Genomic DNA, 12,285 nt, shown 5'->3' on the forward strand with positions numbered 1-12,285 from the left:
GTAAAACATTTATTTACCTCTCAAAGCTGAGTATAGTGATATTTATGGAATGAGAAATCTGGATTAAAAAATTAGTGGTTCTGATGTTTTTGCAATGGTCCCTTTAATCCCTAATCCAGACTCATTGCCAAGGCCAAAGGTAAGTTGATAGGAAAACTGTTGGCGTTAGTGTTTGTATGTAAACATCCTCTTCTCCTTGCCAACCCCCACATACTATATGTAATTGAGATCATATATTATCACTGTTACTTATTTCTTATATTAGACCAAAGTGGCAAATAGTATTTCGTTAAGGGATTTTAAGTCTTGATGGCCCAGAGTATGCAAAAAAAGTGTTCAAAAGGTATCTTTAATATAAACAGAAATAGATTTGGAAGACACTGATTAACTCTTGGCAGTTGGTAACTGCCAAACTATTTGATCAAATCTGGCAGTATCAAAAAATAAAAATAAAAAATAAAAGTCCTTAGATGGATATAAGACAAATGAATACATTCCAAGTTTGTGATGAGATTATTTCACAGTGATGTCATAACTGTGAACTTTCTACATGCAGTGATAGGATGTCAGTCTTACGCTGAGGCACCATTCCAACTTACCTGTTAATATCCTGTTCATCCAGTGAACAAGTTTCAAAAATGGGAGAATAATCTTTCAAAATATTTCTCAGTGTAATGTAAAGGTAATCCAGTGCTTAAGACCATACAGGCATTACTTTGTAAATTCTGACACTGGACTAAATTTAGTGGAAAGAACGTAATAAAATTCTGGCTAAAAATAATTGGAGTATATTCCCTTGGGAAAGTCTAGTGTATGTATCAGAAACCCAGTTAGCATTTCAAAAGCAGAAATATGTATCTTATTATTACAGTGCATGTCAAAAGTGTAGAATGACATTTAATGCAGTCGATTTTTCAGTTTACTGGATATTTTCCATGTTACCATGGAAATCAATCATAAATTAACACAGAACTAAAACTTATTAAAATTACTTATAGCAGTGCCTGTTTGTTTTCCTTTTTTTGCGAGATCAGAGAAAGTTTTCCATGTTTAAGCTGAAAAGACATTTTCTTTTGAGACTTGTTTTTGATTGAACCCCTAAAGAGGAAAAAAAAAAAAACTAAACTAAATTAAAGCTAGATGCTCTAAGTTATAATGAGAGGTCACCAAATTAAATGATTCCCAAATACTCAAATGGAGAAATTGACCTCCTGCCTCTTTGTTGTCACGCTGAGCTTCCTGTGATTGAGAATGTCAAGCCAGTTAGCCGGGTGTATGGTGTGATGATTCACATGGTGTAAAGCCAAGAACCTTTTATGAGACCTTTTATAGGAGGGGAAAAAATTAAAACTGGAACAAGACATTGTCTGTCTCTTAAAGGCAATTGCATTTGAAGCAAATTGAATCAGAAGTGTACATAAGCTGCATAGTGAGTCACATCTTACTCCATCTACATACTGCCAGTCGCATGGGTACAATCTGAAAAATGAAAAGGCTGCTCAGTGCCATAGCCTAGGGTGAACTCTGTTGTAAGTGAAATGTATATGAAGTGAGAGGTTAATATTGATATTTTCAGAAAAAAGGCAGTACCCTGTGATCCTTGGACAAACAGTGTTCAAATAATTATTTAAAGGGTTCTGGTTTGGGTCTGGGTTGTAAAAAAGAGGAGCAAGTAAATCAAAGCTCTTAAAAGACTACTCAGATTTTACTTAGAAACATTGATCAGGAGAAAGGGCTCTGAGATGAGTCTTCAACATGTTCTTCCTTGTACATGATCCTGTTTTGGATTTTTTTTAGAATGGGGTATAATTTATATTCAGTAAAATGCACAAATCATAATTGCTTGGCATGATGAATTTGTACATAGCTGTGCATGTGGAGCCATCACCTGGATCTAGATATAGACCAATTCTAGCACTCCAGAGGCTCTCTGAAGTCCCCTCCCAATCCATAATTCTTTCCACAAAGTACCTAGAATTCTAACCACCATCTCCTTAGCTTTGTTGATTTTGAATGCCATATAAATGGAATTACGTTATATGTAATTCTTCTGCATGTGTTTGCTTTCATTTTCTGAAAGATTCATTTATGTTAATGCTGTATCAGTTTTTGTTTTTATTGCTGCATAGATGAATACTCCATTTTAAATTTGCAGACCACCCAAGATTTTTCAACCAATTGTATGCTGGACTTGATTACTACTCCTTGGTGGCCCGATTTATGACTGAAGCATTGAATCCAAGTGTGTAAGTGCCATGCTATAGAAATTTCACACCAAATGTGGATTAGAGACTTTTTAGATGAAATTTTATTTCAAAATTTTCTATTTAATGGTTTCTTTTGCATAGTGCCATCGCAAATAATGGAATAGTTTTACGATACTTATCAGATTCAAATAGCTGTTTGATTTAAATAGAGGTACCATGAGATGGAAAAGGCTAATAACTGCCTTTATCTCCACTTAACAGATGAGAAAATTGATTGGGCAATTTTTTATTTGTTCCTGCATGAAAAGCCATTTTCTGTGCTAAGTGATGGAGAGACATATTGAACAAATAAACCTTGACTCTGCCCTCATGGAGCATAATATCTGGTATAAAAATGCCAATCGAAGTGGTCCACAAAAATTCATGTAAAATCCAAACTCTCATCTGAAGGAAAAGCACAAAGTGTTCTAAGTATTAATACGAATGGGACAATTCTTCCTGGTTGGAAGCTCAGGAAAGTGTGCTCTGCAGAGGTGACAGTCGGCACTGAAGGATAAGTGTTATTGGGTAATATGGTGAGGGATGAGTTCTAAATAGACAGAATGATGTGTATAAAGGCTCTGTGGCAGGTCACAGCATGCCATTCTCTATGAACTGGAAGGTCAGTGTGGGTATAGCTGAGAGAGTTACAAGGACTGTAGTGGAGAATAAGACTAGAGAAAGAGAGAGAAAGATAGGAGCCAGACATACAGGGCAGAGGTGACCATGTTTATGAGTCATTCTAAATGTAACAAAAAGCCATTGAGGGTTTCTAAATCACTAGGTGCCATTTGCTTATTGAAAAAAATCTCTAAAAGTATAAATAGGCTGGAGAGGACCCGTTAGGAGGGCATTACTTAAGTGAGAGAGGGAAGTAGCTTGGACTGAAGAGAAGAGGTAGGAATAGAGCGGGAAAGAATGAGTTCAGAAAATGAAACAGAAAGGACGGGAAACGCATCTTGGAAATAATGGTAAGACGGAGAAGGTTTCTGGGACAATGTCTGGCTTTCATAGCTGGGTTTCTGGCTTTTGTAGCTGAGTACATGGTCATATCATTCATAGAAATAAGCAGCACTGGGAGAGGGAACTGGTTTTCAAGCATATGGTGAAGGAGGCAAGAGCAAGCAATCCATTTTCAGTTGTGGGCATTTGACTTTGCAGTGACTTTAAAATACCCGAGAATACATGGGAACTAAGCTGAGAAACATATGGGCCTGGAATTCTGATGTCTATATGAAAGGTATAAATTTAAGAATTATCAGTGAAATGATGGTAATTGAAATGGTGGACGTGGATGAGATTTCCTATGTCAGTGATTCAACACCCTGACTATTCATGAGAATCACTTGAGAATTTTATAAAAATGTATTGATACCTGGGTGCCAACCCAGGCCAATTAAATCTGAATTTCTGTGGCTGTGCCTCATGCGTTGATATATTTACAAAGTTCAACAAATGATTTCAATGAGAAGCCAAGATAAAGAACCACTGCCCAGGGGACAGAGTATAGAGTGGGGCGAGAAGAGGGCTCAAGACTGGGCATTGAGGACATCTAACATTTAATGGTTAGGAAGAACAGGGTCAGCTTATAATGGTGAGAATAGAAACAAAAAACCAAAAGGCTAGCTATGGCAGCCATGAGGAGAGTGTACTTAGTGTCACATGTTGTTGAATATTCAACTAAGAGCCTAAACAGCGTCCGCCGGATTAGCTACATGGACGCCTCTGGCAACTTTAGGGATGTTTTGTTGCAGTGATGAGAGCAGATACCAGGTTACAATCAGTTACAGTGAGGGTAAGTCAGAAGAGACAGTAAAATTACATACCTTTCTCAATCTTTTCTTGTATGTGCCAGGTTTTCTAACTCTTCATCTAAGTTCAAAAATCTCTAAATATTTCAGATTAAAGAAGTGTTAAATTGCTGCTAAGCTAAACCATCCACTCAAAATATGCCAGCCCATGAGTGTGTTCTATCTTGTCTTCCCCTCCACCTCCAGGCTGAATCCTAGGTTTATAATTGAGCCAGTTTTCAAAGACAGGCTTAATACTTTTATTATGAACAAGTGAATAACTTTTATATATATTTGTAGGTTCACATAAATATGTTTTTTTCATACTTTTGGTGTATGTACACTGGTTTCATAACATGGTTGAAAAACAGAATCTATTTTTTTTTTTTTTTTTTGAGACAGAGTCTTGCTCTGTTGCCCAGACTGGAGTGCAGTGGCACGATCTCGGCTTACTGCCACCTCTGCCTCCCAGGTTCAAATGATTATCTGCCTCAGTCTCCTGAGTAGCTGGGATTACAGGCCCCCGCCACCATGTGTGGCTAATTTTTGTAGTTTTAGTAGAGATGGGGTTTCACCATCTTGACCAGGCTGGTCTTGAACTCCTGACCTCATGATCCACCCGCCTCGGACTCCCAAAGTGCTGTGATTACAGGTGTGAGCCACCTCACCTGGCCGAATCTATATTTGTAAGATGGCATAATATCTGTAGAGTTCTTCACACATACGTAGGTGATAAATAGTAGGTGATACATAGATGACCAACTTTTATGCCTCAATCCCAAAGTTTTCCTTTCCAGATGTTAAAATAATTGCATTAAATTATATGACTATAAATCTAAATGTGTCTGCTTACACATTTAGAGTACACATTTATTCAGATACAATTTAATGTAATCCCTTAATTGAGAAGGAGATCATAGATATGTAGTCACCCTCAAGTTGTCTGGAGAGAGAAAATACTCAAACATTACCAAACAAGGCATGGTGACTGTTGCAATGTGGGTTCCCAGGAATGCTGCTCTAGATGGTGTTTAGTGAGTGGGATGTTTATTAAGGAGTACCCTTGGGATCAACATGAGTGACCTGGGGAGGAGGAGGAGGATGCAAGAAAGGGCAGGGATAGTTGGCAAGTTGCCATGCAGCCTCCATGGCAATCTTGGCTGATGCTCGGAGATCTCTGGAACTACAGTGGCCCTTCAAGAGTGGTCTGCAGTTGGGCCCAGACAGCCAGGCCTTTACATCTCAGTAGTCATCAGGTGTAGACCATCACAAGAAGGGGTGTTACCCTGGAGGAGGTAGCTCCCTGCAGCTGAGGCAATCTCTAAAGGGGCTAAAACAGCAATGCTCTGAGACAACAGCGTTCCAGCCCGGAGCAACCAATCCTTCACTGACAAGGGATTTGGGTAGTGCTTTGCAGTAAAATTATCACATAAGAGATGTCTCACAGAACACTCCTCATTTATACAGACAGAGAGTGTAGAGAAAACCCTGGTTCAGGTGGAGTAGTCTCCACTTAGAATATCTCGAGGGGACTGTTAGCATACCCACGGTAGTCATCTGATAAAACCTGGTTACTATGACAATGAATTTTCTTTGACTATCAACAGCATCCACGGCAGTATTCCAAGCATCCAAAGAGTGAAATGGCCACTGCCCATGGCTAATACATAGGATGCAAATGCATTGCCTTGCCTTTATCTCTCCTCATGGAATTGAGGTTTTTCTAGAAAGTAAGACTGCTGCAGCAGCTTGCAGATCCCTAAGGCCACAAGCTATTGGCATTTAACCATGACTAGTGCTGTCACTAAGGGAGTAATTCTCTATTTTCAATGGATAAATTTCCAAAGACTGCTTACACTTCAGCAGCCGCTTGGTTTAATACAACTCTGTGTGCATTTCTTGGGACACCAAAGGAATGTTTTGACTCCAGTCATAGAAGTGAAGTGTTTTTTATATCCATCTAGTTATACGTATGAGGTGTCCCCAGTGTTTCTGTTAGTGGAAGAAGCGGTTCTGAAGAAAATGATTGAATTTATTGGCTGGAAAGAAGGGGATGGAATATTTAACCCAGGTGAGTACAATTAGTTATTGATATCAATCTTCCAATACAAACACATAAAAATTTACCTATATGAGGAACAACTCCTTGCAGATTTATACATGACCAAAAGTTGGATATTAATAATTCTACTTGCTAAGAATCTAGCTTATGCCTTTCTCCAGAGTGATCACATTTTGTATTAATGCTAAGTAAGTGACATACATACTTCATGAATGAGATGCCTACAATTTAGGATTCGTATCTAACACAAACGAATCGATCTACTTCTGGAAGTTTGGAAAGGCTATAAGTCCTCTAAATTTTAAAATCAAATTTTACTTGAGAGGATTTCTGAATTACATTTGTTTATCCTGTAGTCCGTTTTTGGAGCCAGAGACCAACAAATATTATTTCAATTTTATTGATTAGGTGACAGAAAGAATATTAACTATGGAGACCTAGGTACTGACCCTAAGTCCAGAGCCGACAGATTGAGACTTTTGGTTTGAAAAAAACCCTGTCATGAGAATAAACCAAAATTTATCTTTTTTTCTAAGAATGAAAGTTCTGGAATTAGAGATTAGGGTATGCAATAAAATCTTCAGAGAAATGGGAGCAGGGAGGTCGCTGCTCATGTGCTTTTCACAGTGATTTTTCATTAGACTAGGGCAGCCATGGCCATCCATGCTTTCCACTGTATTCAGCATTTTGTGAGCTACAACTTCGTGCTACAAATATGTCATTTTAATTTTGTTTTTGCAGGTGGCTCAGTGTCCAATATGTATGCAATGAATTTAGCTAGATACAAATATTGTCCTGATATTAAGGAAAAGGGGCTGTCTGGTTCACCAAGATTAATCCTTTTCACGTCTGCAGAGGTAAAAATTATTTTTTGTGTTGAATATAGATTTTCTGAGAATGTATATTTAAGAGGGCTTGTTTGAGGACTCCTGATGTGATTTTGTCCTATACCTATGTGACTGATATGCTACAGTATAACATAGTACTTCATTCCAAAGTAAATTCTAAGGAGTTTGATGTTGCAATGCTTGGTCCAATTTTGTGTAATTACCTTTATTTAAAGTGTATAGTCTGTAAAAACATTTTAAGAATATTTAATTTGAAAGTGCTATCTCTGTGAATCTCTTTTGAGTGTCTTATTTGTCAGTATTTAGATGAACACGATGGATTTCAGCTATGTCTTCTACTCACGTTTCCTTGTAAAATGATTGCTTTGATTGGGTAATATAAGGGATGTGTATCTTACTTTTCCAGGGAAAAGGAAGATATACAGTAACAATGAAAACACACACACAGAGAGAGAGAGACAGAGAGAGAGAGACACAGAGAGAGAGAGAGAGAGAGAGAGAGAGCGCGAGCGCAAGCGCGAGCGCGAGGGTAGAGAGAGAGAGATTTTGCCACAGTTGTCAATCTCTTATATTTTACTCTCTACGCAAGTAGGTCAGATGGTGGATAAGTGCATTGGCTTTGAGTTAGGCTGCCTGGATTCAGTCCCTGCCTCTGCCACTTACTATCTGAGTAACCTTGAGTGAGTTAATTTCTCTATGCCTCAGTTTCCTAAATTTGTAAAAATAAGTTTATCGCTTAGCTCTTATAACCAACAAATCACCCCAAATATACCGTTATCATTCCATAACTATATATTATCACTTGTAAGTCTCAAGATAGCTGGGCAAATTTGCTGCTCTTGGCTGGGCCCCCTTCCACGTCTAGGGGTTGGCTGGCTGATGGCCCATCTATGAGTGGCTCAGCCTGGATGATTCCAGTGATGCCTCTCTGCTCCATATGTCTCTCATTCTCCAAGTCAGTCTAGGTGTGTCCTCATGGCAATGGTGCAGGTATAAAAGGGCATGGCAACACATCAGGACTCTTGAGTCTTAGGCTCAGAACTGGCCATTGTTACTTCTGCCTCATTTTCTTGGCCAAGTCCCGTCTGTGAGCCCAGATCCAAGATGTGGGAAGAAAGACCCCACCTCATGGGGAGACTGGCCGTAAAGTCACCAGGCAGAGGATTTGCATACATGGAACAGAGTACCACTGGAACCATTAGAACAATCCAGCAACCACGCAGCAGTTGCTGATTAGCGAGTTTTGGCAAATGTTAAATGAGTAATTGCATGTAAAGTAGCATCTGGGACATAATAGATTTTTTTAAAATATTCAATATAATTGTTACTAGGAGAATGATCCAGCTACAACAAGGTGGGCAGAAGTAGATGGCACAGCTTAAGTGCATCCTTTATATGGAAGAGACTTTTTCCCTTTCCTGTTCTTGTGTGACTGCAGTGGATGCCTCTGTCTATTCTACCACTGCTTCATCACCCAGGTTCTTGGCAGAATGAGTTTAGCTTCTTACCTTCTGAGATAACACCAGGTATCCTGCCACTAACATCAAGTGGGCAAAATAAAAAACAGAGTTTGTTATTTCCAGCTGGGCTCTCCTGTATCTATCATTTTCTTCTAAATACAAAAGTTAGTTTATTATTGCAAAAGGACCAATTGTGCACTAATTTCTCCTCAGTAGGAGAAAATATGACCACTCTCATGTTTTCCTCTTGCCCTGTCTGACTTTTGCTCTGGTTCTTTCAGCACTAAGTGCAAAGTGGGAGTTGAGTGATGGGAGGCAACTGGGAGGAATCATCTAGCCTGAGATTCTTAACTCAGCCATTCGAGGCTCTTGTTCATGAGACATTCTATACCAAGAGAAGAATGTTTGGTAATGTGGACAGCTGGAAAAAAGTACTTGATTATTTGGGATTATTATGGAACAGAGTTTCCTTCTCCATGCTTCAGCCCTGGATATTTCAATGTGAGGGACCTCAGTGGATCATAAATGCAGAGTCTCTTCTGCATTCAAACTGCTATTTCCAAGCGTGGGAAAGCTGATTAAATAGCGCCCTGGTTATCAGCTCAGGTTTTTTACTTTTGCCTTTTTCAGTCTTCATTTGGTTTAAAACTTGCTGGAGTTCTTCTGGAATAATTACCATGGAAAAGGGAAAGATATTATGTGGAAGCCTAGAATAAAGATGATGCCTGGGAAAGATCAGTAACAGGTGGGGCTTGTGAATTGGGAGTGAAAAGAAAGTGAAACGTTACATAGTTGTGAAACTAGAACTAAGTGGTTTTTAAAAATTTTCCAAATAGAGGCAAAATATATGCCTTGGCTAACATGCCAGCAGAAGTTAGAGCCAGAAAAACCAAGAACTAGGTGTGAATTCCACAGGAAAATTACATCACTTCGAGCACACTGTAGCCTTGAATTTGTATTTTCACTCCATTGGTTGAAACACTACTTTGCAGCTCATTCCTTTCCCTGCTCTCTCGAAGAGTCAGGTTATAGCATTTGCACTATTTTAATTCATATTTGATTGACTATCTTTACTACTTATTACAACAAACCAATCTATTTCATTAAAGAATTAAAGAAGCTTGTGTTTACTAAACAGTCTTAAACTCTGCGTTAGTCTTTTTGCTATATCTGCCTTATTTCCTTTTAGGGGTTTGGTCCATGGCCCAGCACTGTTCTATTAGGTGGTCTTTTCCAGTTTTTGTGCTACCCCAAATTACCCCATCTCTATCTTGCACTGTCAAGTGCAGAATATATGTACCCACCACTGAAGGTGTTTTTGCATGCGTTAGGCTTTTATTGTAATTCTACTATTGATAGAGACCTGCAAGATCACGACAAAAACCTCTGCACTGTCAGTATATCCGAAGTTGCCTCTTTAGTGCTAAATGGGAATCTAAGAGAAGGGAACTTTTGGAGAAATAAAAGTAATAAATCTATGACTTGGTTTGCACTTTGATATAAATTCCATGGGTGTATAGAAATCCCAGGTTTGTAAAGTTCCTGTATATTTCAGATCACTTCTGGAATTAGCATAAAGTAGTGATCATGATTTGCCACTAAAAAGCTAGGGTGAAAAAGAAACTCTTACCTCCCAGGCCAGTAATCAATGGCCTAGCTCCTCTCTAGCAGGGCTTGGGCTGGGAGAGGCAAGTGAGGTAGGTATCTAGGGTATGTCTCAGGGTCATGCCTCTAAATTTTGCACCCTAAGGTGCCTCCTTCACTTCCTCCTGATCGCTGAGTGAGAGCTGAGGTTGAGTTGCGATGGGATGTGATTGCAGGTCTTCTCCACGGGCAAGCAGGTGCTTCATAGGACATCTTGCAGAGCATGAGGCTGGATTCAGTCTATCTGGCTTCTGGTTCTGGCCTCTTTGGGAATTAAACCAGCTGTGTGTTCTTAGAGACATCCCCTGGAAACTCTTCTTCATTCTCTAAAATGTAACATTTATATACCCCGTTCTCTCTACCAGCTAACTTGAGAATCAAATTAGTCAGCACTGGAGTCCAGGTGTCCAGGGCACAGTGTATACTGAGGAGAAAGCAGCAGTTCATCGAGCAGCTCAAGGTCATAGAAAAAAAATCCTTGTGGGAGCCAGAAAGTAAAACTCCAGCTCAATGCTGTCTTTCATGTAGGCACTTGCCATTTTATCTTTATAGAAAGGAACACCCACTGAGAGTTTTTTCGTCTTCTGTAGATTTATGAAACCTATGGGGAGGTTTGGTCTTAGAACAACTGACTTATCTTTTGCCAGTGATAGAAACAGCCACTGTTTGTTTCTAAATGCAGTTGTTACTTTTGAATTCCAGCCTTCTAGGTTTTTCCTTTCCTTGAAACTACTCAGCATGTCTGAAGCATCACCTTCTTTTGTTCCCCTTCCAGGACTCTTCCTTCTCTGAACTTTCAGATGTTTAAACTTCAGTTTTGCAGAGTTTTTTTGATCTGTCTATATCTCAGATTGACCTTGGGTTGTATTTTGCCCTGAGGTACTTAAAGAGAGCTCCACTATTCTTATTCTGATTATAAGTTTTTTATCCAGCAGATTCATTGGTTGGAGATGTTTTGCTATTTCTCAGGGGGGAGAGCATTGTGATTTTCCTTATAGGTAGATGTCAGTGGGGTAGGCTAGCATTTATCCTTATGAAATCAATAGCTGTTTGGTTGCCAGAGCCCAGCTCTCTGGTAAGAAATAACTCACCCGAGCTATGTCACCTTAGCTATGGCAGGCAGGTTACCACCGGTGGAGCAAGTAGAGAATTAATTACACTTTCATGTACATTATTACTCTTCAATATGCATATGGTCTTGTAACAACCTGAAATAAAAGCATCCTATAGGCATTTTGGACACGTCCTATTTGATATTTGGAAATTAATTATTTAGAATGGTTTCCTTGTTCCTGATGTTACTTCTGCACTTATTTTTACAGAGTTAAAAAAAGAGCTCCCAATAAAACTCTCTTGACAAAAGAAGGAAAAAAATTACCACATTTGAGGGAATATATCAAGTGAAGTGTGAAGGCATGACTACTCTTTTAATGTATTCATACCTACAAATTACTAAGATTTTCTTTGGTACAATTATGTCCTTTAGCACCCTCATTTTTCTGGGATGAAAAAGAATTAATTGACCACCTGTCAACACTAATGTATGAAAAGTGACATATTCATTGTTTGCATGCTAATTATTTTATGGGCTTCGTGTAGTATAGAGAAGACCCAGTAATGTAAAGCACACACTATTTATCAACATGAAATAGACTAGACTTAATTCCATATTCACCTGTTAGCCTCACTCATGCCATAGCTGAGTAGGTTTGTCTATTATTACTTTCGTTCTTATGATTTTAGCCACATTCTTGTGTGTTTAATTTCAGTCTTGTGTTCAGTATTAAACCAGATTGGTCAAGTGTCTGATCAGCACCTATAACTCATTGTTTGCTCTAAGAAATAATTAAATTCCTCTCTAGCCTGTGATTGCAATCTTTGAGATAGAGTCATGCCCTCTCCTTAGAGGGTTTCAAGTCAACAGTGGACTAGATTCTAAATTTCCATTAATACTAAGTCTTAGGAGTAGCATCAGGAGAAACTTTACTTTTCTCAATGGGATGGAAAACAACAGCCTCCGGTGTCCTGCTTTGTTCCATGTGCCAGGCTCTGTGCTAAGCCCTTTACATATATTATTAACCCACTTTAGCACAAGCAGATGGAGTAGGCATTATTGGCATGATCCCTTTAAATATTAGGAAATTGAGGCTTGGAGAGTGTATATTATTTGTTGAAGATTCCATAGCTGTAACTGGAATGCTTGACATTAAATCTTGGTTTCTCTGACCCCAAAGT

The 12,285-nt window shown here is 38.9% G+C and overlaps 1 protein-coding gene across 1 annotated transcript in view; it reads left to right on the forward strand.

Annotated features, from left to right (window-relative positions):
• Positions 1-12,285, forward strand: part of GADL1 (glutamate decarboxylase like 1) — a 168,822-nt gene that overhangs the window by 37,894 nt on the left and 118,643 nt on the right. Inside the window, exons 4-6 of the mRNA XM_010354468.2 lie at positions 2,156-2,246; positions 6,001-6,107; positions 6,840-6,955. Coding sequence (XP_010352770.1) covers positions 2,156-2,246; positions 6,001-6,107; positions 6,840-6,955 — 314 coding nt within the window. The remainder of the gene's footprint in view (positions 1-2,155; positions 2,247-6,000; positions 6,108-6,839; positions 6,956-12,285) is intronic.

This window comes from Rhinopithecus roxellana, chromosome 1, assembly GCF_007565055.1.
Source record: "Rhinopithecus roxellana isolate Shanxi Qingling chromosome 1, ASM756505v1, whole genome shotgun sequence".
NCBI lineage: Eukaryota > Metazoa > Chordata > Mammalia > Primates > Cercopithecidae > Rhinopithecus > Rhinopithecus roxellana.